This window comes from Melanotaenia boesemani, chromosome 8, assembly GCF_017639745.1.
Source record: "Melanotaenia boesemani isolate fMelBoe1 chromosome 8, fMelBoe1.pri, whole genome shotgun sequence".
In the NCBI taxonomy this organism is placed as follows: domain Eukaryota; kingdom Metazoa; phylum Chordata; class Actinopteri; order Atheriniformes; family Melanotaeniidae; genus Melanotaenia; species Melanotaenia boesemani.
Genome location: NC_055689.1, coordinates 8,498,721 through 8,524,720, shown reverse-complemented (window position 1 = coordinate 8,524,720; position 26,000 = coordinate 8,498,721). Strand labels below are relative to the sequence as shown.

General features: G+C 39.9%; 1 protein-coding gene across 4 annotated transcripts; it reads left to right on the top strand.

Moving 5' to 3' along the window:
* The first annotated feature begins 1,080 nt into the window (after positions 1-1,080).
* On the top strand, positions 1,081-23,844 carry LOC121644334 (SUN domain-containing ossification factor-like). Of its 4 annotated transcripts, none has more exons than XM_041992212.1 (24): positions 1,081-1,534; positions 3,918-4,032; positions 4,150-4,269; positions 6,062-6,273; positions 6,452-6,556; positions 8,605-8,743; positions 8,831-8,948; positions 9,051-9,175; positions 9,281-9,348; positions 9,431-9,538; positions 9,649-9,754; positions 13,090-13,110; positions 13,503-13,558; positions 13,945-14,027; positions 14,275-14,340; positions 14,440-14,502; positions 14,682-14,772; positions 16,817-18,115; positions 18,199-18,286; positions 19,880-19,984; positions 20,310-20,464; positions 22,515-22,609; positions 22,711-22,763; positions 22,880-23,022. In XM_041992212.1, the coding sequence occupies exons 1-24, from the start codon at positions 1,470-1,472 to the stop codon at positions 22,886-22,888; spliced, it is 3,465 nt and encodes a 1,154-aa protein (XP_041848146.1). In that variant the 5' UTR covers positions 1,081-1,469; the 3' UTR covers positions 22,889-23,022. The 4 variants fall into 4 exon arrangements, with proteins under 4 accessions (XP_041848146.1, XP_041848142.1, XP_041848145.1 ...); XM_041992208.1 differs by having other exon boundaries at positions 1,156-1,534; positions 22,875-23,844; XM_041992209.1 differs by having other exon boundaries at positions 1,162-1,534; positions 22,518-22,609; positions 22,875-23,844.
* Positions 23,845-26,000: the final 2,156 nt, after the last annotated feature.

The following is a 26,000-nucleotide window of genomic DNA, read 5'->3' as shown; positions in this document are numbered from 1 at the left end:
ACTCAACCGCTGAAAACTGGCTTCTGCTTTATAAAGAGAATAAAGTCATGACATTTTGACCAAAACTTGTCACAGATGTCTCATCACCATGAGGAAATAATAAAAAATAAGAGTGAATATTGAGACATTTCTGTCATTACATTAAATAAAATAACTATGACTCTTATTAAATCAAACTCGTGGTTCACTTTTAAGTCTCATGGTGACAGCAGATGCATAGTAGAATCAGGTATAAAAAAAATAGAAAGGACTATCATCATCAATGACTGAACTTGACTATTTTTTAGTCTCATTCCTCCCTCTAGCTACATATGTCTTTAATGTTCTAATGCATCTGTATTATGTCTGCCTATGGTTACATTAGCTTTGTTTAGAGCCACTTTCATTCAGCCTTCTACAAATAGCTTAATCAAGGTGAGTTCATTCATGCACTTTCTATACCTGCTTTATATAATTTAAAGTTGTAGGGGACCTGGATCCTATCCCAGCTACCACAATGCAAGAGGCAGAGTGCCTCTTGAGCGAGGAGTCCATCACAGAGAAAACCAACTTTCATTCCCAGAGAGTTTGTTTAGAATCACATATTAATCTAAAGTGCATGGCTATGGACTATGGAAGGGAGACAAAGACAGCAGAAAAAAAAACCCCTCAATTTAGTAATCTTTCAGTAAGGTAACAGTAATAACCACCTCCAAACTAACTGATGGAACCAATAGTAGTGTTCCACGTTTGAGTAGAGAGCTCTCTCTAGTGGGATAACGTAAAATTGATCTAACTTTGGTTTTAACTAAAATTTTCAATTCTGCTGTGGTCTGTAAATCTAAATAAAAAAAGAACTTTTACAACATATTTTGTGTAACTAGCGATTTGACGCGAATACACTTTGATTTGCACAACTTGTGCTTTTCATTACCTTCCTTTAGAATAAATACATCTATAGCAATAAAGACGTTTATGTAAATCTCGCGATGATTTGACTTGAACGTTCTCTTGTCGTTTGTCATACACGTCCCGGTGAGTGGTGCTTGACACAATTCTAAGAATACGGGACTATTTCTGCCACCATAAGTGGCAATTACCAAAACTAAAATAATTTTAGACTCTAATACCTTTTTCTGTCAAGGGTGTTAGCCTCCATTTCGCACAATTCAACAGCTGAATGATATTTACTCATCGTAGTCGGGCGACAAGAGTGAATAAATCGAGTGCACCTTACACTCTCGGTTTGAACTGCGCCACAGCGTTGCTGTAGTTTCATTGGACTGAACACTGGGTCGCACTGCCAACAGCAAGTTCTGTGTGAGTGACAGCTGTTAGCATAACAACTTATCAGAGAAATTCCACACGTAATTTTAGTTAAGAAAATACAGCGAGTCGATTTGTATCATGCACTGCTGAAGATGCTGTTTTACTAAAAGGATAAACGTTTCTCTGTGTACGGAGAGGATGTCTGTCCCGGCAGGAGAGGGATGAAGATGACACAACTGTTGTGGCGTATTGTGTCAGTGTGGCTGTGTGTAGCTGTAATCTGTCGGTGAGTGTGGAATATGTGACCTACTTTTTAAAAAATAGCTTTACTATTTTCGACATTGAAGGTCAAGCTGTTTTATCAGTACTACGGAAGGTTGATGTAGTTTACGACGCAGTAGCTAGCTAGCTAAGTGTCAACGTTATGTTGTGATGTGGCACCTGGCTGACTTCTGACTTGTCGCTCTGAGTTAGCTTGAGTTGCTGACTAAGTTTATACAGGCTTGAACTAACAAACAAGTTGGCTATAAATTATTAATACAAGTCACCTCGTGGCGTTTCTACTTTAGCATAAAATTAAGACACTTTATTAGCTATTTTTGGTATAAAGTAGTGTTTTTGGGATCATCTGACGAGCAGTCTTCATGAAAGGCACCTGACTAAAACAAACACAACACTCCCCGCAGGCCGAGTTTGCTCTAAATTTGTGACTGTTAAATCGCAATAGTGACCCAAACCTAACATTAGTCTTACGTTAAATAGATTTGGTTCACCAGCCGACAGGATTAAAGGCCTTTTGTGTCAGCCTGAGGTTGTTGGGTGTATGTAAATCTAACAAAACACAGTAAAGCCAGCAGGGAGAGATTATGTAGGCAGGTTATGGGCTGAAGCTGGGATGTTAGAGGAAAGCAACAAGATAACAGATACAGACTTCTGTGCTTCAGGTAGAAAGGAAAGGAGGGGATAAGTTGTGTAAAATGTAATTAAGATGTGTGCATGGCTTTAAAAAAAAAAAAAATATTTTAAAGAAAGATTCAAGCCAGATCAAATCATGAATTGATGACTTTTTTTAACCCCCCCAAAAAAAAACAAACAAAAAAACAAAACAACAACAAAAAAAAACATCAATGATCAATTTTGCATAGAAATCCTAATGTTCTGTTAAAAACATTTTAATTGTTGACCTAGGTGTGTGTGTGTGTGTGTGTGTGTGTGAAGCATCCGTGTTTAAAAATCTTCTTTGCACATACAGGTATGTATGAAGCATTGTGGTCTGTCATGGATCAAATTTAGTTTTCTATCAGAAACTGCTTTTTTGACCAGACATGACGCCACGTTGAAGAATGTCTAATCTCTGTCTTAAAAACATTACGTCATTTATTTAGCAAAACATGTCACAGCACATGTTTTCCTTTGGAAGTCACATTATGGATGCAGAGTAAAGTGTTTAGTCAGACCTCATGTTAGATCAACATGGCATTTGTTCTAGCGAGACCAGCAGCCAAATACCTGACCTGGAATAAACAATGAAATCCAAATGATGGCCTGGATTGTTGGCAAGTCACAGAAGTATGGGCTTTGATAACAGCTGGCTGAAATAATGTGATTATTTCAGTGATTTAAAGATTTTTTTTTACTACAGACAATGTTCTTTTCATGTCTAAAGTAGAGAGAATTGTTGTATTAACAAGATCACTCTTTATGTGGGTGTCATCAGAGATGTTAAAAAGATGTTTCTGGCCTAGGACTGTCACTCAATAATAGTGGTGTTTAAAATGCAGATGTATTTCGACTGCCTTTTATTCCACCTGTGCAGAAAAACAGTAATTGGCATGTTGAAATGTTTAGGTTCACAATTAAAATGATTGTCCTGTAGCTTCTCTGCAGTTTCATGGAATTATTCAGGTTTTTGTTTCTTGGTTTCTGCTCAGCAGATGTGCCAGTTCATCCAAAAGTTATCTTGCAGCTCAGATTTTGCCTTGATTTCCTAAGTTTTCCTTTACCACTAGTTCCAGATTACATTTTAGATGGGGAACCTTGTTAGCTGAAGATGCTCTTTACTATCTACAGCTGCTTTGTTGGCATTAAGCTGCTTCATTTTCATATCCTCAGTTTGGATGATTGTTGAGTTTTACCACAAGGCTGGAAGAGTCAGATTCATCAGTTCTGGGAACATCACCAGCTGATAATCCAAATGATAAAAACTTCTCCTGCTTACAAGTACAAATGACTCGATTCATATGTATGACTTCATGATTTAAAAATGTAACTGTTTGGCTTGTACCACTATTAAAATAATCTTTCCATCAAAATAAAACATAACATTTACCTTTTATTTTGTTTGACAGATAACAGTACAAACACTTCCCATGAGGATATAAATAACGTGAACAACTTTAACTGTTCTTGTGTTTTGATATTTATTATCATAAGTCTTACAGTCAAGTTGAGCAATATACTCCTTGTAGAGGTGTGTCAGAGTGTCCCTACACACGGATAAGATACAGACCACCTGGACTTTCATGACACGTCATGTTGTGACATTAGGTTGTCACCGCATGTAGTGAGTCATACAGATGAATCACTGCCTTCAAACAAAATGTTTTGGTAGCTTTATACAAAGATTTATGTATTCCCTATGACCTCTGATTGTTTACTTTGTTGTAAAGGTATCCTAGTTGCAATGTTGGATGTACGGAAACACGTCCAGAGTCCCAGAGGCCCAAATCCTCAGAGGGTGTCAGTTCAGAGGAAGAGACGGAGGAAAAGACTCATCATCAGCAGGTAGTATGGTTTAATTGTGCGATGATATATCCTGCCTCGTGGCACAGAACTTTCAAAGGTTTGCAGAGGATGAGCTCATGTAACTAAACAGGTTATTTCTTCTTTTTTTCCTTTAAGAATGAGGAAAGCTGGGCCTTATCTGCTCAATCCTTATCTGAAAATGAGCAGCTGACAGAGGATGGGCGCCCAGAAGTGGAGCAGATAACACAAGATGTGGACAAAAAGCAGCGCTCAGAGGTGAGGTGTACAGTTAAAAGAAAAAGTTTGTGCTTATCTTCATCCAAGACAATTAGACAAACACAATCTCTGTAACCTCATTAAACTCATCCATTCACAAGACAGACTAGAAAGAGTAATGTGCTACTTTAGTTTGACTTTTTTTGTCATGTTTCCGTCCTGCATGTTAATTTTTATTTCAGAGACAAATGAAAAGGAAAATAATAAATAATCCCCAGGGGTAAATTACGCAACTTTATTTTTATAGGACTTTATCACTTAACAATAAAACAATAAAAAATATACTGGTAACAACGGTTAACATTAAGAGTTGACAAGAATAAAAGCACATTGCAATAATCAAGGATAGTAATAGATTGTGATACAAGCAAGGATAGAATACATGAAAAAAAAGAAAAAATAGATCATGTATCAGAATACCAGATAAGACGAAAGAGACGAATTACCTGAAATTTTAATTTTTTAAGCCTTGTTTTAAAACTGGCTTTATAAAATTAAATTCATATTATATATTATCATTTGAGAAATTCTATTTTTGACATTTGTTTCCACTAGACCCATACGTGAGTCATACAAGAAGCGTTTAGGGATGGACCGATACCGATGCTAGCATCGGAAATACTCGCCGATCCTACCAAAAGTAAGGGGATCAGTATTGGCGAGTATTTCTGTCTAAACACCATCTGATACAATGGAAACGCAATCATAACTCTTTGTTTCCTACCCAACACAACCACACAGGAAGTTACGCACTGCTGCGTGACCGTTGTTTTGAGTTGGTAGGCAGAGAAGCAGCTCCTCGTGAGTCACTGTTGTGCTAACATTTAGCATTAATGGTATGTTAGTAATTTGGCGTCATTACTTATTAGAAAATCCTGCTAGCAAAACAGCAACTTGCCTAATATTCTTGTTGCACTTGTTTATTATTCATCTGGGAAGGAGGAAACTAGCGGTTCATGGTTCATCTTATGTTTAACCTAAAGTATTGTTATTTGACGCACTAGCAATAGCAAAAATTGATCAGTCTCAATCAGATCCATGTCACTGTCACGTCACATGTCACTGTCACGTGAAGCTGAAGAATGAAATAGAATTTATAGAGCTCTTAATAAAATAACACTGGTATCGGATCCGTACTTGGTATTGGCAGATACCTAAACCCGAGGTATCGGACAGAAAAAAAATGGCATGGAAACCCCCCTAGAAGCGTTGCATCTAAGACTGCAGAAAATTAATCGATCCATCCAAAAATCCATAAGTAGTTCGATAAGAAATACTTTCAGATCCTAATTAACACTAGTTTCTTTTCTTTTTCTTCCTTTAATGCAGCAGAGTAAATTATTGAACTGCATGTTGAAAAAACAACCAGTTTGCATGTAAGTCATAATAACTTAAATAAAATATTTTCTCTTAAAAGAAAAAAACACTTGAAATTACTTCAAGGTATTAATATTTAAAAACAGGGCAGTCAACCAGTCACACAACAGAGAGTTAAAACAAATTTATACATATGGGGCAAAAATTAAAAGTCATTATTTCATCCATCCCAAGCCTCAGCTGCCGTATGTTTTTTTTTATTAGCTTTCAACACAAATGACAACAGCATGTTTTGTAATGAGTTATTTAAGTTACTTGATGAATCATTTCAGCGCTTTTAGCATGCATACATATTATATTATATTATATCATACTCTTATTTTTATTGATTTAAGATTTTTATGGATCTGTCCAACTCTGCTGAATGAGTCCAGCTTTACACTTAATCAGTGATTTATCTCCTTCCCCCCATCAGGCTTTTGAAGTAGAGGAGCCTGTTGAAGAAGTAGAGCTGGAACCAGACAGAATTTTACAGCCTGAGGAAAGCTCTCAATATCAACATCCCGAAACATCCATCTCTCAAGATCCGGAATCTGCCCCCTTGCAGCTTTCCCCTGACTCTGTTGATTCTGCTGCGAATAAAGACGACCCCAGCGTCCCTAACCTTCAAGAAGAAGTCCCAAACAGGCACGTTTCAGTCACCTCAGTTCTCCATGCAGATATTGTCTTAGTTTTGAGAGTTAAATGAAAAATGTCATCACAGACTGGCTACAGAAATGTGTATCAGAGGTAGAATCCTGATCCTGCTAAAATGTTTCAAATGAGAGATGCATTTTGATTATTTGTATATTTTTTTTTATTTCAGTATTTCAAGTGGAGCATCTGATTTACCCACTACTGAGGTCATTGCTTCTAACCTGCCTCCAGCTGACTGCATGGAGGAAGAGGACAACCCGTATGATGGTGGCAGGTTGGTACAGTGGATCTTTCTATCTTTAGAAAATATAGTATCATAAGTTAGTTGTGAAACTAAGCAACTCAGAATGTGGTTGACTTCAGTTTTAAAGGGGTATGTTGTGTGGCAGGTGAAAACTCTTTTGCTGTTTCTCATCAGTACTTATACAGTTCACTTCTACCTCACTCAGTGAGGTAAATACACTCTACTAGTACTTTGTTAAATGTCTCGTAGCAATTAAATCTGACTTTTAATGGACATTCTTTAATTTTTCTGACTTGGATGTAAAGGATTTCGATTTCCCCCTTTTTTTCTTTTTTGTTTGTCCAGCATATGGACAGCAGAATGGGGAGTAAAGCTTTGTGGATTTACAGTAATAGGGGTGTGCAACTTCACTGATCTCTCGATTCGATTATAATTATCTTGTCTTCGATTCCAGGATGCATCATGATGCGTCAGTGTGTTTCATCCTCAATTTTCTTTATTACTGCACATTTTTACTTTCTTAAATACAAGCAGTCAGATAATTATGAACTTCCGTTTTATTTATAATTCTTTCAGAAATCAATCTGAATTTCCTGGTATTGACAAACATTATAAACATGTACATAATTATGGTATTTTCAATTTTATTATTTTTTCCATTGCTAGAAAGTAAAAAAAAAACATCATTACTGTACTGTGACGTTCTGTTATCAAAAATAGTTACGCAACCCACTAGTGGCGAGATTTCTTGCTGTAAAGCAGTGTTTTTGTCCCTTCAGTCTTTCCGTAGTCAGTTCAGACAGAATATGAAGCTAAAAAGATGTTTTTTCATGTCCTCCTTTATAGACAGAAAACATTGGCCTGTAACTATTCCAGTCAATTTTTAATTGAACACAGAAAATATTATTGAAGTAAACATTTGTAAACATGGAAAAAGTTGTTTAATCCCTTTAGTCCGTTCCCGCATGCTAACCGCTAGCATGCCAATAGTATTTCTCATAGACGTTAGCCTTAAGCTAACTTATAGGTTTTCATACATTTTGATGTGTATGTTACGCAATTTCACTGAGACAATGAATGTATTTCCAGTGAGATACAGATGTATTTTCTGTATGTCTGCTTAGTTTTACAGTTTTCCTAAGTAAAGATTTCAAAACTGGTTTAGCCTCAGATCTGCCAAGTTGTTGCAGCAGGCAATCAGCCACACGCAAATGGCACAAAATTACTATTTACTTATAATCGACTGTGTTTTGTGCTGCATTGATGCAGAATCTTCCACTTCCCCATCACAATGCATTGTTGAAACAATTAAATTAAACACTCATAGGATTTAAGGAAATATTGTTTTTTATTTTGATTATTGTTAACTTAAATGTTTATGCTGGACCTGACAGGAGAAACATGGGAAGCGGTAGTGTGAGGAGGAGAATAAAGAGAAGATAAAGGAGACAAAAATACAATAACTGTTCAAATGAAATGGAGAAACCAGACAACCAGCTGCTAAAACCTGTAACAAAAAATGTAACAGAAAACATTTTAAAGCATCTGTAAAATAGGCAAAACCAACCAACAAACAAACAAAAAAAGGTATTAATAACAACAATAATCAATGTCAAATCCAGTCCAATGCTGCAAAAAACTAAACTCAGGAACAGAGTGACGGGGAAGTACAGAGTTTATCAATCAATCAATCAATCAGTCTTTATTTATAGAGCACTTTTCATACATAAATGCAGCCCAAAGTGCTTTCCATGGTTATGGAGTCTAGATGTGATGGAGATAGATAGTCCTAGATAGTCGTCTACCAGCTGTCCAGAATCCAAATATAGATGAGGGAAATATAAGAAATTTAGAATAAAATTGCTAGTTAAATACAAGCTGGGCCTTTTTATGCGGAGTTTACATGTTCTCCCCGAGTATGTGTGAGTTTTCTCCGGCTACTCCGGCTTCCTCCCACAGTCCAAACACATCCATGTTACAGACTTTCAATAAAAAATAGGCTTGTTATTTTTCCTTTAACAGACAAGCAGCGCATGAATTTTCCTAAACAAGACATTTTCTTTCTTTTACCACAACAGCCCTCCACTGGTTCTGGACAACACCTCTAATGCTCACACCACAGGTACTAAAACACACTCCGACCCCCCTCTGAGTCCCCCAGCTGTTCACGACACTAAGTATCTGGAGGCCAACACGTCCCACATGCTGAAAGAGCAGGTACGGCGCTCAGATGCCATGTGAACTACTTTCCTCTCTCTGCCAGAGGAGATGTCCCACCTCTCCTCTTCTCATTATCCATGGCAGGACCTGAGCTCCCCAGTCGCTGCAGACACAGATCCCAGTGCGAGCAGCAAAGACCCAGAGGACATCCCCACTTTTGATGAGTGGAAACGGAAAATGATGGAGGTGGAGAAAGAGAAGAGTAAGATGCCAAACTGAGTTGATGGAAATCAAATGTTAATGATTCATTTTAGAAAAAGGAGCAAACTCTAGATTTTAATCCTTTTTTTTTTTGTTTCCACAGCTTTGTCTACTCACATTTCTAACAACGGGGGTTCTAATACAGTGAAGAAGGTCCAGAAAAATTTCAATAACTACGCCTCAGTGGAGTGTGGAGCCAAGATACTCGGTGCAAACCCAGAGGCTAAGGTTCACGTCATCTCATGCTTTTCATCCACTTTTTGGAAACTATAGCTTTTGGATCTTGACACAAAGAGACAGAAACTGATATTTATTTCTAATTTTTCAACACAGAGCACTTCATCCATTTTGAAGGAAAACATGGACTTGTACATGCTAAACCCCTGTAGTAACAAAATCTGGTATGTGGCACCAAGAATTTAGCTGCTTTCTATTTACAAATAAGATTTTCTTTTTTTAAAATGTAATTTCTTTGTTCCTTAGGTTTATTATTGAGCTCTGTGAGCCCATCCAGGTGAAGCAGCTGGACATTGCTAATTTTGAACTTTTCTCCTCCACTCCTAAAGACTTTCTTGTCTCCATAAGTGATAGGTATGCTCTGAAGCTTTAAAATGTTGACAGTGCAAAGTGACACCAAGCTGTAAACGTAATCCTCCACATGTCCTCATTATTGAATTGACTTCATAAATGAACACTTTCAGGTACCCAACAAATAAGTGGCTTAAGCTGGGAACCTTTCACGCCCGGGATGAGCGTACAGTGCAGAGCTTCCCATTAGATGAGCATCTTTACGCTAAATATGTGAAGGTGAGCATAGTTTTTATTTGTTTGTTGATTTTAGGCTCAAATCGCCCCTATGATGATGAGAAAGCAAGGACCAAGGTTTCCCTTGCCCGGATATGGGTCACTGGGGCCCCCCTCTGGAGCCAGACCTGGAGGTGGGGCACGGAGGCGAGCGCCTGGTGGCCGGGTTTATCCAGGTGGATGAAAGGGTAGCCTCCCTCTGCCTTCGGGTGGGGGGACGGGTCCTGACTGTTGTTTGTGCTTATGCACCAAATAGCAGTTCAGAGTACCCACCCTTTTTGGAGTCCTTGGAGGGGGTGTTTGAGAGCACTTGCGGCCGCATGTCCTGGACACTCGGGTGAAAAGAGGGGCGGAGCTGTCAACTGATCACCACCTGGTGGTGAGTTGGCTCAGATGGTGGGGGAGGATGCCGGTCAGGCCTTGCAGACCTAAGCGTGTTGTGAGGGTCTGCTGGGAACTTCTGGCAGAGTCCCCTGTCAGAAAGAGTTTCAGCTCCCATCTCCGGCAGAGCTTCAACCATGTCCCAGGTGAGGCGGGGGACATTGAGTACGAATGGGCTGTGTTCCGTGCCTGTATTGTCAAGGCGGCCAGCCGCAGCTGTGGCCATAAGGTCGTCGGTGCCTGTCGTAGCGGTAACCCCCGAACTCGTTGATTGACACCGGCAGTAAGGGATGCCGTCAAGCTGAAGAAGGAGTCCTATCGGGCCTTTTTGGCCTGTGGGACTCCAGAGGCAGCTGATGGGTATCGGCAGACTAAGCAGAACGCAGCTTCGGCGGTCGCTAAAGCAAAAACTCGGGCATGGGAGGAGTTTGGAGAGGCCATGGAGAATGACTTCCGGACGGCTTCGAGGAGATTCTGGTCCACCATCCGGCGGCTCAGGAGGGGAAAGCAGTGCTCCGTCAATACTGTGTACAGTGGGGATGGGGGGCTGCTGACCTCGACTCGGAACATTGTGAGGCGGTAGAGGGAATACTTTGAAGACCTTCTCAATCCCACCAACACATCTTCCGATGAGGAAGCAGAGTCTGGGGTAGCTGGTGCTGGCTCTCCTATCGATGGGGCCGAGGTCGCTGAGGTGGTTAAAAAGCCCCTCGGTGGCAAGGCACCAGGGGTGGATAAGGTCCGCCCAGAGTTCCTTAAGGCTCTGGATGCTGTAGGGCTACCTTGGCTGATACGCCGCTGCAGGATCGCGTGGACATCTGGGACAGTTCCCCTGGACTGGCAGACTGGGGTGGTGGTCCCCCTCTTCAAAAAGGGGGACCGGAGGGTGTGCTCCAACCACAGGGGGATCACACTCCTCAGCCTCCCCGGTAAGGTCTATTCAGAGGTGCTTGAGAGGAGGGTCTGTTGGATAGTCGAACCTCGGATTGAGGAGGAGCAGTGTGGTTTTCGTCCCAGTCGTGGAACAGTGGACCAGCTCTACACCCTCTTTGGGGTCTTTGAGGGGGCATGGGAGTTTGCCCAACCAATCTACATGTGTTTTGGGGACTTGGAGAACCCTCACCTATGGTCATGAGCTGTGGGTAGTGACCGAAAGAACGAGATCGCGAATACAAGCGGCCGAAATGAGTTTTCTCCGCAGGGTGGCCGGGCTCTCCCTTAGAGATAGGGTGAGAAGCGCGGTGGTCCGGGAGGGGCTCAGAGTAGAGCCGCATTTCCTCAACATCGAGAGGAGCCAGATGAGGTGGCTCGGGCATCTGGTTAGGATGCCTCCTGGACGCCTCCCTGGTGAGGTGTTCCGGGCACATCCCACCGGAAAGAGGCCCGGGGAAGACCTAGGACACGCTGGACGGACTACATCTCTCGGCTGGCCTGGGAACGCCACGGGATCCCTCCGGATGAGCTGGTGAATGTGGCTGGGGAGAGGGAAGTTTGGGTTTCCATGCTTAGGCAGCTGCCCCCGTGACCCGACTCCGGATAAGCGGCAGAAAATGGATGGATGGATGGATGGATGGACACTGTATTGGTCTTTATTCTCTTTTTATGTAGAAATAAAGTAAATGTATTCCTTTAGCATGTATAAATATTAGCATTTACTACAGGCGGTGTGTCTTCTGGATCCATTTGAGTCATTTTGAATGCAACTTTAGTATCCTCCATGCTTATTTCACTGCTTCTCATCTGCAGAGCAGCTGTTCAAAAACACTACTAAAGCAGTAGAGTGATGCTAGTATTCTACACTTTTTCAAGCAGAGGTCTCTGCAGAGCGGATGTGGGTGTTTGCCAGTTTAAGTGGGTATTTTTTAATCAGTGCATGATCTGTCATCACTAAACATGATTCAGTTATTGTTTCTGGTGACTCACGACACACTCAGGGACTTTCTTTTTAATGCAGGATATAGATGTATGCAGTGCTTGTAACAGGCAGGCTTACAGCTGCACAAAGATGGAGAGGAGGAACTAAAATAACTGAGACTTTCTGGTACTTCTAGAAGACAATACAAAAGTTTTTTCGTAATTTGTGATGAAAATAAATTGGGTAGTGGTGAAAGTTTGTGTAACTGTACTTGGATTGGACCTGGAAAGGCCACATTTGAGAAGACTTTTTTTTGTATAATAAACACACGGAAGTTGTGCATTGGTAGGAGAAGTTATAAATCTGTAGCTAAGATATCTGATAGAGTATTGATTGTGCTTTTTAAGATGTGATTATATTGTTTTGAACCTCTTCTTTAAGGGAGGGCTGCGTGAGATGCATACGACTGATCCTAGCATGTAGCATACCGAAATGAGGAGGAGAAACTGCTGAAAGCCTCTACTGAGCCTTACCACTGCAGCAAAACACAATTAAAACCACAAAAACTTCACAAAATCATGAAATATTTCTTTGCTGGCTTTTGGTCAAAAGTTATATTCCAGCTGGACGAAACGCTGATAAAGTCTTCTCCTTTAGTTTGAAATGAATCAAGAAGGTCCTGGTTTGTTTACTGCAAGATGAAGGGTTTTTAGGAGCTAGTGGCTTGTTGTAGGTGTTTTTAAGGTGAATTTTAGCCCTTGTTTCTTCTGACTCTGATGAGGTGGTAATAGGTTTGTAGATAATAAAAAATTCTCCAATGGATTGCCCCACAATTTAAAGAATTGCTCCCAGCACCCTGCAATGTTTCTGAACGCCCACTTCCATTCTGCAGAGAATCCTTGCTCTACTTTTTTTTTCTTTTTAGGTTAAAACACAAGATGAGATATGTATAATGTGGCCAGACTCAGTCTTTGAAATGCTGGAACCATTTCACCAGAAGTGATTCAGATAAAACCAACAAACTCTGTTTAGTCCTGGTTTGAATGCATGCTTACACCTCCTTAATACCTTTCTGTGTTTTTTCCCTTTTCTCTTGCCTCAGATGTTCACCAAGTACATAAAGGTTAGCCTGCTCCTCTTGTAGTGCACTCTGGCTGGATGAACTGAACTTGGAAGGAATTATATTTTGTTTTTGATTTTCAAAAACTAATCAGAATTTAACAAACAGATCTAACTTGTTATAGAGACATGCTGTTTGAATATGTTTACATCATACAAAAAAAATTTACTAACTAAAATTCATTTAATATACAATCAGACATATCCATACCTCATGATTAACCTCTTTTACACTGAGATGTTTCTCTGATTTACTCACACAGTAACTCAATGCTACTGATTTCTATTGATTTCTCAGCAACACAAAATGAGTGCTTTGTCATGTATGTGGTGTGAGGCATCTCCATGTTTTTGTTTATCTGAGTCTCAGTCTGGAATCTTATCTGCATTTTTCAGGTAGAGCTGGTCTCTCACTTTGGTACCGAGCATTTCTGTCCCCTAAGTCTGATAAGGTAGGTAACAGACAAGGGAATCAAACATGATGTTTATGTCATAAAATGTGACTCGTTACCAGTTTTTACTTTTGGAAGCTGTTGAATCTTGGTGTGTTTTCCAGATCTTGGTGTGTTAGCAGCTATATTTCCTGTACAAATATTGATATGAACATAACAGACACTGTAGCTACATGTAAGGGTGGAAGAAAATGTTGATGTTAACAGTTCTTTAGGAAATAAATAGGAGACTGTTTGGTTATTTCTGTTTTTTTCAGGTACAGATTTTAATGCTTTTTTTTTTAATGTTCCCATATCAAGAAGAACCACCCTCCTTGTTGTCACTGAGATTACTGAAGTTTTGATGTTCGCTTTTCTTTTCTCTTTTTTTCTTTTCTTGTGGTCAGGGTGTTTGGTACAAGCATGGTTGAGGAGTATGAGGAGATTGCTGATCCCTCTGAGAGACCTGATGATCTTGATGATGACTTGGGTGAGATCAGACAGCATTTTATGTTTAAATGCTAAAATTCTATTTTTCTTTTGCACTTAAGTTAGTTTAGCCAGTTTGTTATTGTTTGTGTTAGTTATTTGGAATATATAATACATAAATACAGTGTAACTGAAATGCTTCTGTTGTTCTCTCTATTAATGTGTTTTTCCTAAAGCTCGTCTGGTTTTATTGTCAGCTGAGTGGAAATGAATGTTTTGCTGATGGATGTGGTTTCTCATGTCTTCAGATTATCCTTCGGGAACTGCACCCGGGGAAGTGAAGTCATCCAAGAATCTGATTGGATCCGCAAAAGGTCTGTGATTGAAATTCCACAGCATTAAGATTAATATGTTAACCCTAAACTCAGATAAGTGATTTTTCAAACTGTGGCTTTTGGTCATTTTCTCCTCAGATGCCATTTTGAACATTGTAAATGTTGCTGTCAACGCTCTTGGAGGCAACTCAGAGATGAATGGTATGGACAACACGTTTTTTTATTTGACGTTCCCCTAACTAAAATCTTTTACCTTTTCAGTATTATGCAGTGTCAGCTAATATTTTTGCTGCTTTATGTTGTTAAAATGGTGGCGTTGAATTCACTAATCAGTTTTGCAGCTTGTCATCATGTTGTTTTTTCCTGTTCATGTTTTTAAGGCAACGTTTCATCTCAGGAAGTGAACATGACTGAGCCATCACAACAGCTTGAAACCACCTCTGAAACTGTAACTACTGACCTACCTACAGAGTGAGTAGCTGACATCTTTTATAAAAGTTTTCCTGTTGGATATCTGCTTTATCTTTGGTGCTACTAAACAATGACCATATTTGCAGAAATATTCACAGAAAAGTGACCTCTGACCTCCCTTCCTTTATGTAGGTGCACTCAAACAGACCTAAACTCACTGGCCACTTACTTAGTTCCAGTACTGGGTTGGACCCCCTTTTGTGTACTTCACTACTTTTACTTTCTGAGTGGAAACGCCTAACATGATTTTCTCTATTTATTGTGGCAAACAAAGATTAAAACTCTATTGGTTAATGTAGGACCCCACATCAGGGCAAAACATGGAGCTACATCAGATCCTTGCTGTCATTGGTTGATCATATTTATGTCAGAACCTTTACCGCATTCTTCCACGTATGACTGCAGACCATTTCTACCTACCAGAGCTGTCGAATATCCTACACACGTTCTTTTTTTTTTTTTGTTGTTGTTTTTGTTGTTTACCCACAATGCCCTTTGCATTGTAATCCGCTTTCTGTATTTTGATCTCTTTTTAAACAGTTGCACGTCAGTAGTTTCTGAAATGTCAGACCAACAACCATGCCACGTTCCAAGTCTCTGTAATTCCCTTTCCTTCTCATTCTGGTGCTCAGTTTTAACTTCAGCAAGTCGTCTGGACCATGTCAACATGACTAAATGTATTGAGTTGCTGCCATGTGATTGGCTGATTAGTTGAACAGTTGTACCGAATAAGGTGGCTGGTGAGTGTATGTTTATATTTAGTAAGTGTGGTGTGATTTCTACAATTGTTTCCACTCCCCCTTCATTGATGTGCTTCACGTCTCCTTAAAAGCACCTTAAAAACCAGCACGGATTTTTTTTGTAGTAAATAAAAGTTGTGGACCCTTCTGTCCAACATCACAGGTTCACCAGTTAGGTTCAGATGTCACAGCTGAACGGACTTCTTCAGGCCACAGCTCTTCACTGGGTTAAAATCACATGTCTGACTTTGCAATTTAGAAAAATAAAAGTTCTTCACATAGAGCATTGAGCTACTTGTTCTCTTCAGGTCCATTTCTTGCTGTATCCTCCCAACAGGTCTCGGGTCAGAGACTGCTGTCTGTTCATCTTCCTTTAAAATCCTCTGATACAGTTATGATTTTATTTGTCCTTCAATAAATCTAAACTGTCCAGGTTCGGAGCTTTGCATGCTTGTATAATGTGTTTTCTGAGGTCCTGTGAAAATTTTAGTTTAACACATTTCACACAAATCAGTCTTTCTGTCAGAAGCAGATTTTATCAGTAACCACATTCTGTGTTTCTATACAAAGTACATTTATTTATATTGCATATTTTTCACAAACAAGTGGTGCAGAGATGCATCATGCAGACAAGTGAAAAGGAAATAGTAGTAATCCAGACAGGACGACACAACATGGACAATCATTTCCATTTCTGCACAGGACACAGCCGGCCTGATTACAGCTGATTTTCAGCTAAGCTGATTAAAATCAGGAGGTGAAGAAACGAATGAAATGTTTATTTACACCAGAATTACATACGTGAAGATGGTTTTACTGCGGGTGACAAAAAGTCAACACGTGTCATATGTTGAAGGCGCAAAGTGCTTTTACACGTGTCACATTTACCTAATCACACACACATTCTTACAGCACCTCTACTGATGTGTTATGAAGTGTTTTGAACTATCACACAACATTAATACCCCGATGGACAAATCAGGAGGCAACATCAGTGTCTTGCCCAAGGACACTTCAGCACTGCTTCCGGGGAAGTAAGGAATCAATCCACCACCCTTCTGGGTAGTAGACAAGCGTTTCCATGTCAGCTGCAGCAGCTCCATGTCATAAGATTAGTTATAAGATCAGGTCCCAGAAAACCAAAATGATTTACTAGTGTCTAGCACTTAAGCCTAGCATTTTTATTATCAAGAGTTTTTGTAAAATAATGAATCTTTAGATCTGAAGTGACCAGTGACCTTTACTGGTTTTCACCCTGTATATCTACTGTGTCTAATATACATTGTGTCCTTATGCCCCCCCAGTCCAGACAGTGAAGATGTACAGGCTTTACAAGAGTCTGCTGTCCCTCCTACTGAAGTCCCATCTTTAGAGATTCCTTCACTAGAGCCGACTACTACTGATGATGATGAACAACAGCTCCCCCCAGTGGAGGAAAAAATAGTCATCCCTTTAGAGAAAGACGAGGAAGAACCAATCAGCTCTACAATCACTCTTCTGGAGAAGGAGGATGAGTTGGATGAAGGGAAAGAGAAAAAGGTTCATCAAGAGCGGCACAAAGAAAACCTGAAGTACTGCCGTTCGTTTGCTTCTCTTTCTTCTTCATGCTCGTGCACTCCCTCCCTCCAAGAGTATGTCCAGCAGCAGTGTTCAGCCTTACTGTCCACAAAGAGGAAATGCCAAACAATGGACGTAAAGCCAAACATCTCTCCCATTCAGACACTCTTACCTCCTCCCCCGTCTGCCTTACCTGAGCCTCAGTCGGATGGTGGGGAGGAAAAAGAACAAATCGCTGAGCTGGAGCCAGATAGTGAAGTAATATCAGAGGAGTTACAGCCAGCCGAAAACTCAGAAGAATCCATATCTGAACCAGTTGTACTGGAGCCAAGTCAGACCTTGAACCTCCCCAGCCCCAGTGCCATAGAGTCATCCTTTGCCAAACTTACACCTACTGAGGAAACACCACAGCTGTCTTCTGAGGAGCCAGGCCCCGAAAATAGCCAGGATGTGCTGGCTGAGGAGAAACACATTGAACCGTCAGCCATTCTGAGCAGCTCTACCCATGATAAACCCAGCGTCAGCGTCTCAGTGGAAGATTCATCAGAGGTACCAACCCAGGAAAAGCCTAATGTTGATGAGCCAGAAGTTAACACCCCCATCCAAATCCAAGATCAAACAGATCAGTCTCTGCTTCTCCTGCCCACCTCTTCTTATTCAGAGCATCAAGCTGTGCCACCAGTTGTGCCTGAAAGTGGCCCCACTCCCACTGAAGCATCCCACCCTGCTCCAGATACTGTTGCAGAAAGCGAACCTCCTGTGGCTGTAACAGATATGAAAATGGAGGATCTCTCAGAAGACCCGTCGACTTCCTCAGGCAGCAATGGTCAGTTGTTGTTCACTTCCTCCCCAACACCTTCTTCGCCTACCTCGTCATCCCTATTAGATATTTATGCGGAGCCTTTTAATGTCACGGAGCAAAATGGGAACCAGGTGCACGGTTCCAGCCAGAAGGAATCCGTCTTCATGAGACTTAATAACCGCATCAAGGCCCTGGAGGTGAACATGTCTCTGAGTGGGCGCTACCTGGAGCAGCTTAGTCAGAGGTGAGGAAGAGCGGCACACAACATCCAAACCTAAAAATAAACCAAAAACATGATTTCAAGATTATTCCCACCTTTGATTCAAGGTATCGGAAGCAGATGGAGGAGATGCAGAGGGCTTTCAACAAAACCATAATTAAACTCCAGAACACTTCCAGAATAGCAGAGGAGCAGGTAACCATGCAGGGATTTAATTTGTGGTTTTTCTTTCTTTTTTTTTATTTGTTGTTTAAATTTTTATTCTGTATGTGTAACAACTGGTTACAGACCATCTTCTTTTTGTTATTCAGTAACACAAACACATGAAAGAGATTAAAAAAGGAAAAAAATGTAACAAAAGTTATAAAAACCAAGCTGTGAATAACATAGAAACAGGGTCATTGTTGTTAAAATCATTGTAACATGTAAAATCGGATCTGAAATATGATGTATGTAATCCAGAAGTCCCAGTAATATGCAAACCTGTCCATGTCTCGCATCATAGGGAATTTTTCCATCACACAAATATCGTTCACCAGTCCTCATTTGAAGGAGAGTCTGTCAGTAAAGCACTGAACTAATTTTTATTGGTAATCTCTTTCACTGTGTGTGGCCCAAATATAAAGTGTCAAAGAAGATGAGTTTTTATCTTTTAGTACATTATTGTCCACTCTCCAGTCCAAAACTGCTGAATTAACGGGCAAGACCAAGATAAATGGATATGATTGCAATTTGTTCACAGGATCTCCAGTACATTACAACGACAGAGAGGACGTGCTTTGTCACTGTTTATTTACTTTTTCCATGGTACCAGTTGCTTTGAGAATTGTCCCTCCTTTTCCCTTTTTTCATTTATGTATGATGTATTTTCCCCCCTTCAAGTCCTGTGTACCATAATATAATTTAGAGATGTATCTAACCCCTAGAGTTGATTTATATTCCATCAAAAAGACCTTCAGAACCCCACATCCAACCAGCCCTGTCCAAGTCCCTCTCCATTCATTCATTCATTCATTCATATTTTTATTTTATTTATTTATTCATATTTTAAATTTGTTGGGGACCGTGCACAGAAAAATTTAATCTCAGAGGAGAAAAGATGCATCGTACCAGCACAGATCAGTTTTCACATGGCAGGTAAACAAATAAATACAGTCAAATTAAACTATTTGATTGCAATAAAACAAGCAACAACCCACTACAATAAAACTCTAAACTATAAAAAACTTAAATTGATTAACATAGTCCCCTTTTCAATTTCCCATCTTATAGATTTAATAACAGCTGTCAAAATCCAACAATTAATTGTAATTAAAACAACCATAAATGTAAAAAATTCAATGCATACAATGCCCATGCGTTGATGTTGGCAGCACTGGTTCATCAAAATCTCTCCTATGTGGTGTCTTAATTGTAGAAATCTATAAAAGTCATGTTATTTTAACCTTGCTGTTTCAATTCCTTAAAACCTTTTAAAGTCCCCTTTAATAAAAGTATATTTTGCCAAGCCTAAATCTATTTTTTTAACATGATGTCTGATTTATTGGCAACAAAGTCAAAGTCAAAAGCCAACCCACTGTATTAGTTGATAGGGTTCTTCGTAAGGTATCAACACCCTCACGAATTTGACCTGAAGCTTCCTTCCTGCAAATGTGTGGCCTAAAATAAAAAAGAAAGCTTTTAACAATGCTGCATTTTTTTCCACCTTGTAACATCTAATAGCTTTACACAGCGCCCCAGTTATTCTGAATCCTCTGTGCTGGTTGTTTAATCTGTTATTTCTCATAGGACCTGCGTCAGACTGAATCAATTCAGTTGCTGCAGGGTCAGCTGGAGAATGTGACTCAGCTGGTTCTCAACCTGTCGGTCAGAGTCAGCCAGCTGCAGAATGAGGTAGACAAAACTCTAACACCCCAGCTGTCATCTGCTATCAGTGTGTTTTCCAACGCATACAGAGTAAATTTAGTCTTTCTTCAGGATTGAGTCATTGTGATGCACTGCTGCTTTTCCCCACCAGGTTGTGATGCATGCTCTAAGATTGATGGTCATCGGACCTCAGAATTCACTCACTGTATAGTTTAAAGAGAAAACAGTAAAACAAAATAATACACTACCTGGATAATGTGCATGAAAGATGTTAAATTGTTTTTGCAGCATTTCTTCCCAGTTTTTTCCTCTCTGAGATGTTGCTGTGTTTCTGATCGATCTGTTTGTGTAGGTGTCAGACAGGCAGAATTACCTGCTGCTGTCTCTGGGGTTGTGTTTATGTCTCGGCCTTCTGCTGTGCGTCAACCACTGCCGCATCACTATCCCTCCAACCATAGAACCTGAGCCACCCATACCCAAAAGCTACACCTTCTGTTGCCCTGAAAGGTAAGATGATGATGATCACAGTGTTCAACGAGGTTCAACGACGCCTGTGACTCAAACTACAAGACGATGTAACAAGAACCAGACTTTGGAATAAATTTGTCTTTTTATGACCTATAATGGTGTCAGAGCTTTATACACTTGAAACATAGGTCCCTGTTTGATGCTGAGGAGATAAAAAAAAATCCACAAGCATATGACACGTCATAGCATTATTACTATTATTATTATTATTATTATCTTCATTATCAGTATTATTCCTTTTTTAACTTATTATGATGCTGATAAACAGAAGAGATCAGGGAAGGACAAGGATCAGGAAAAATATCCATTGAAAAGATAAATTAATTACAGATGGTACATAGACGATAAGGGAGAGGCGCATAAAAGTCCTCATGCAGGCATGCCTCAGCAGCCAATCAGCAGACAGGATTCAGTCTTGTGACTCTGCGAAGCCAATCAGTGCACAGGATTCAGAATAGCAACTTGGCGGCAACCAAAACACAACATTGTTTCACGTGATGGAAATATGCAGGAATATTCTCTCAGCCAGTGATTTAATAGCGATCCATGTCAGTAGCCTTCTGGAAATGGTTTGGTTTTGACAAGAGTGACGTCAAAATAACATTTTACATACACACACACATAGATATATTATTTATGCATACCTGCCTCAAATAATCTGTCATAGAGGACATTTAGCACAGGTGGAAATGAAACCTGCAACAGGGCTTCACTCAAGCCTGATGCTGTGGACAGACTGGTGTTTTTGGCTTTTAGTTCTACTAAATTTCAAAGTTCTAGCCAAATTTTTATGCCAGTGATTATACTTTGCATTGTTTAAATATTTTAAATTATATAGTGTACCGCTATCTGCTGTCAATGTTTAATTTTTCTGCTGGTTCCTAGTCAGGTGTAACCAGTCTGCTGTCACACCAAACCTGGTTGTATTTGTTGTTTCAGCTGCATCAGTAATTTTCATTTCTTCACCTTCTCAATATGCTGCCAGGCAAGTAAGCTAATTCAGTTTCAGCTCCTTTGATTTAGGAAAAAAAAAATTTTAAATTCATAGAAAAAACAAAAATTGAAAAGCTAGAGTTTGTCCAGCCTACAATAACAGAACAATTACAGGTGGTTTAAAAACTAAATTAATTCATTTTAAATTCTGTTCCTAATAAATACTCATTTTCTTCTGGATTTTTATGTATAAATTTGTAAATATTTTTTCTGTTAGGGAGATCTTACATAGTCCAATGTTCATATCAAATTCAAATTATCTACATATTACACACATCTATACACATACGTATATATCATGTATAATATGACTCAGTAGTCTAAGGCATGCTTTAGTGGTATTAATATTTCAGTTACTGGTCTCCCTTTCCTTTTTAATTACATTTTAAAGAAATCTATACATTTTTAACCGAAAAATCAAACACACACACAAAATTCATTCTCACCAATCTCTTCATAAAGATACACTCACAACACATTTTTACATCCTGTATGTAATTTGTACTGTAACATAAAAAGTACTCGGGTTAATTTATAGCATTTGATAGGAAAGAAAAGGTTCCTGTGGAAATAGTAGATATTTGATTAAATCTCCAGACGGTAAAAACAGTCTTACGTTGACTCTTATGTTTTGCTCTGTGTCTGGCTCTCTGTTGTTTCCTCTCAGGATAGAGGAAACAACCACGGTGCACATTTAAAATGGCCGGTTTGTTTTCATCGGCTTGTTAGCGTGTGACGTGTGCGCAAAGTGAAACTCAGCTGCAACGTCACGCATCGTCTTGGATAAAAAAAAGTTGCTTAGTGCAGTTTCTCAGCTGCCGGGTAGCGACGGCTTCAGAAACGCACTTAATAGAATCTCTCTGTGCCATGAAAGGAGTCCGGAGTTTTTAGTTTGAAAAGTTACAGAGTGGGTCTTTAAAAACGGCCAAAAGGTCCTGGCTTCAGCTCATTATCAAAAGTTATCAACGATATCAAAGCTGGAAACTAGAATAACCATATATTCACGACTAATGTTTTAATAAAGCTGTTTGCTCAGCAGGCAATTCTCTTCCTGTGATGAGACGGGCTTGAAGAGGAGTTCATCTTATCCACTTATCCACTCTGATTCATTCCAGTTAGCCACCACTGAAGGTGAGGTGGTACCACCAAAACAGTCAAGTGATGTAAATAATAGTGGTATATATTTTGAACAAGAAATTTACTTCTTTTTTTTTGTTTGTTTTGGTGAACAGGCCCAGAAATGCATGAAGAGGAAACGCAGAGTCTTTGTGCAGCAAACAGAAAGGTGTGTAAGATGTGTTACTGCAGAATAAAAATTTAAGTAGATGGCTGTAACAGGTTAAGATTAAAGTTTAACCTTGTGTTTCTCCCTTTTCTTCCATTCTGTGCTACCCAGAGAAGACGTCGTAAAGTAAAACCTATGGACAAAGTAGAAACTCTGAAACCTTCATTTCAAGGCGCTCCTGAACTGTCTAATGGAGCTGTTTGCAATGGCGTCGCCATCACTGCAAACCCCACACTCCTTACAAAACAAGTACTTCAACCTTCCTTTAGACACTCGCCGTCAGAGGGCAGTTCGGAGGGGTCTTCTCATTCAGACGACCCCTCTTTCTGTGGCATCACTGCAGCCTGCTCTCGGATCTGTGACGGCCTCCCTCCACCCAAGACTCGTGCAGAGAAACGGGCTTTAAGGCGCCGGCGTCCCAAGCCCAGCTCTGCAGGGGTGGATTTGCTTCGTGCTCCTCAGAGGAACAACATTGAACCATTGCCTATTACTATACAAGACATCTTAAAAAGGAAAACAGAGCAAAACTCGAGCACATTTATGGCGCTCGCAGGGCCGGTCTGACAATAAGAGACGGAAATTTCAATCTTCCTCACTGACTGCCAGTTCTTTAAAAAAAGAAAAAAGAGGTGAAGGGTGCCGTTCATACTGTAGCGCAGGGCAGCTTTAAACTTCAACACAAGACAATCTGTTCATTTTTACTCATAATTTTGCTTTAAGTTTCTCTGTTTAATTTGTTTTGGACATTTTTGTTTGTCAAACTTTAACTTGAAGAAATGTCTTCCACGCTTTCCATTAAAGCATTTATTTCTTTTGAGTAATGGCTGTTACGGTTGAGCCAACAAGTTTAAAGAAACCTGTTTTATTCATTATCAATCTTTATTCTGACATGCCTTTAAAGCAGTTTTGACTCAGTAAGAGGTGGGAAATTCAATATCTTATACCTTTTACTCAGTTCTTCAGCTGTCTGAAATGAGCTGTTTAAGTTATTTTCTCTTTAAGTACATTGATAATCGATTAGCAGATCATGCAATGCTTGATAAAAACAAATAAATAAATTAATAAAAAGGTTCATACAGGGGTGAATTTAACATTTTTGTTGCTCAAATACAGTGACAGTAAATGGTACAAACAGCAGTAGCACAATACAATATCAAAATGATTTAAAACACACAATGCCCTGAGGCTCATTGTTTAATGGTCATGTTATCAGGTCCATTTTGGGGTTGGACCCCTTTTACCTTCAGAACTGCCTTCATTCATGATGTCATACTGTAGATTCAACAAGGTGTCGGAAACTGAGGTTTTGCTCCATATTGACCAGCCAGCATCACAGAGTTGCTGCACATCCATGATGAGAATCTCCCGGTCCACTTCATCCCAAAGCTGCTCTACTGAACTGAGATCTGGTGACTGTGGAGGCCGTTGGAGTCCAGTGAACTCATTGTCATGTTCTAGAAAGCAGGTGGAGATGATCTGAGCTGTGTGACATGGTGCATTATCCTGCTGGAAGTAGCACCAGAAGATGCTACACTGCGGTCATTTAGGGGTTGACATGGTCAGCAACAATACTCAGGAAGGCTGTGGTGGTTAAACCAGGTCACGTTGGTACTAAGGGTCCCAGAGTGGGCCAGGAAAATACTACATTTTATCTCAGATGTGCTGTTTGTTATCTGTACGCTGGACTGCATTAAATGTCTAGAATGAGTAGATCCATTTACTAAGACCTCTGTAGGCACTCTGTGCCTGGAGCGAGGGAGTAGATAAGGACACTTTTCTAATCTAACATCAGCTAAGAGGGAGATGGTACAACTCACAGCGGTCTGAGGCTGTTCTGCACAGCCATTACTCATACATACATTTACTTCATCATTTCAGCCTTTAGGCATGTTGAATAGAAGCTTTCAGTATTGCACTTTTATACAGCAAAAAATGAACACGCAAAAGAGAAAAACCTAATCTGATCTTTAAAACTGACAGAATATATAACTTTAGCGAGTAATTTGATAGCAAAATGTAATTCTGCCTTTTACCTTCTTTTTTTTAAAAAGCCAACTTCTTTAGTTTGTGCATTAATAAGAAACTCGAACAGTACACTACTCAGAAAATATGTCTACCACTTCCCTTTCTCTGCGTTAGAATAAGACTTAATTTAGGATTGAAGGGATGCTGTGAACGCTATTTACCGAAAACTGGAATTAATGTCTGTGATGGAGCTTAACCCAAACCACTCAAGTGGAAACTTCCACTTCATGAAGTTCTGTCGTCAAGGTATATGAAACCCTTTTGGAGCGGGAGGGATGTTCTGACTTACGGAAGCGTGGAGCTGTCACCTTAATAAAAAAAAAAAAATCGGACCTTATCACGTTATAACGTGATAAGTTTATTATAAGAACATAGCCTGTACTGTATGCAGATGTTGTTACGACCTATATTGGAGCAAAATACATTTTATGGAAAATATACTCATCAAGCAGAAACATTTCAGTTCTTTTTGACAATGATTAATTGTTCTACTCTGGTTTATTGTTGTACAGAAATGTGGGACAGTTATGAGAAACACGTAGGTCACCTGCCTGCGCACAGTGAGACTGTGCCTGTGTGTCTGAATTATCACAGAGCAGGCATCCCCAACTTGGGACCTCTTGAGCCAGTGTCCTGCAGGTTTTCAGTATGTCCATACTGCAGCACACCTGACTCAAATAATGGGTCGTTAAGAGGCTGGTGCAGACCTGGTTTATTATTGTACACAAGACCGTTATAAGCAACACGGTGCGTCACCTGCCTGCACGCAGTGAGACAGTGCGTGCATGTGTCTGAGTGGCAATAGAGTGTGTGCGCTGCTTTCAGTTAATAATATGTTGTCTCCTGACAATAAAAATGAAAATTATATAGGCTATATGCACCGCTGGGACTGGGAGAAATAAGTTGCCGACACAAAGACGTGGTCCTGTCTACTTAAAGGGTGCAACGTCAACAAGTGTCCTCCAAGCTTCATCAAATCTCTCCAATGAAGTAAAACTTAATCCCATGTAGTAAATTAGGAATTTCTCTGGAAATAATAAACCACACTGAAAACCTGCAGGACACTGGCTCAAGAGGTCCCAGGTTGGGGATGCCTGCTCTGTGGCAATTCAGACACACAGACACAGTCTCACTGTGCGCAGGCAGGTGACCTACGTGTTTCTCATAACTGTCCCACATTTCTGTACAACAATAAACCAGAGTAGAACAAAT

What these genes read in the sequence shown, in the direction of transcription:
- LOC121644334 (XM_041992208.1), top strand. Translation starts at nt 1,470, where the DNA reads ATGAAGATGACACAACTGTTGTGGCGTATTGTGTCAGTGTGGCTGTGT. An exon ending in GGAGGTGGAGAAAGAGAAGA is followed by an intron (nt 8,949 to 9,050) that starts GTAAGATGCCAA and finishes TTGTTTCCACAG; the next exon opens with CTTTGTCTACTCACATTTCT. An exon ending in TCTGATTGGATCCGCAAAAG is followed by an intron (nt 14,341 to 14,439) that starts GTCTGTGATTGA and finishes TTTTCTCCTCAG; the next exon opens with ATGCCATTTTGAACATTGTA.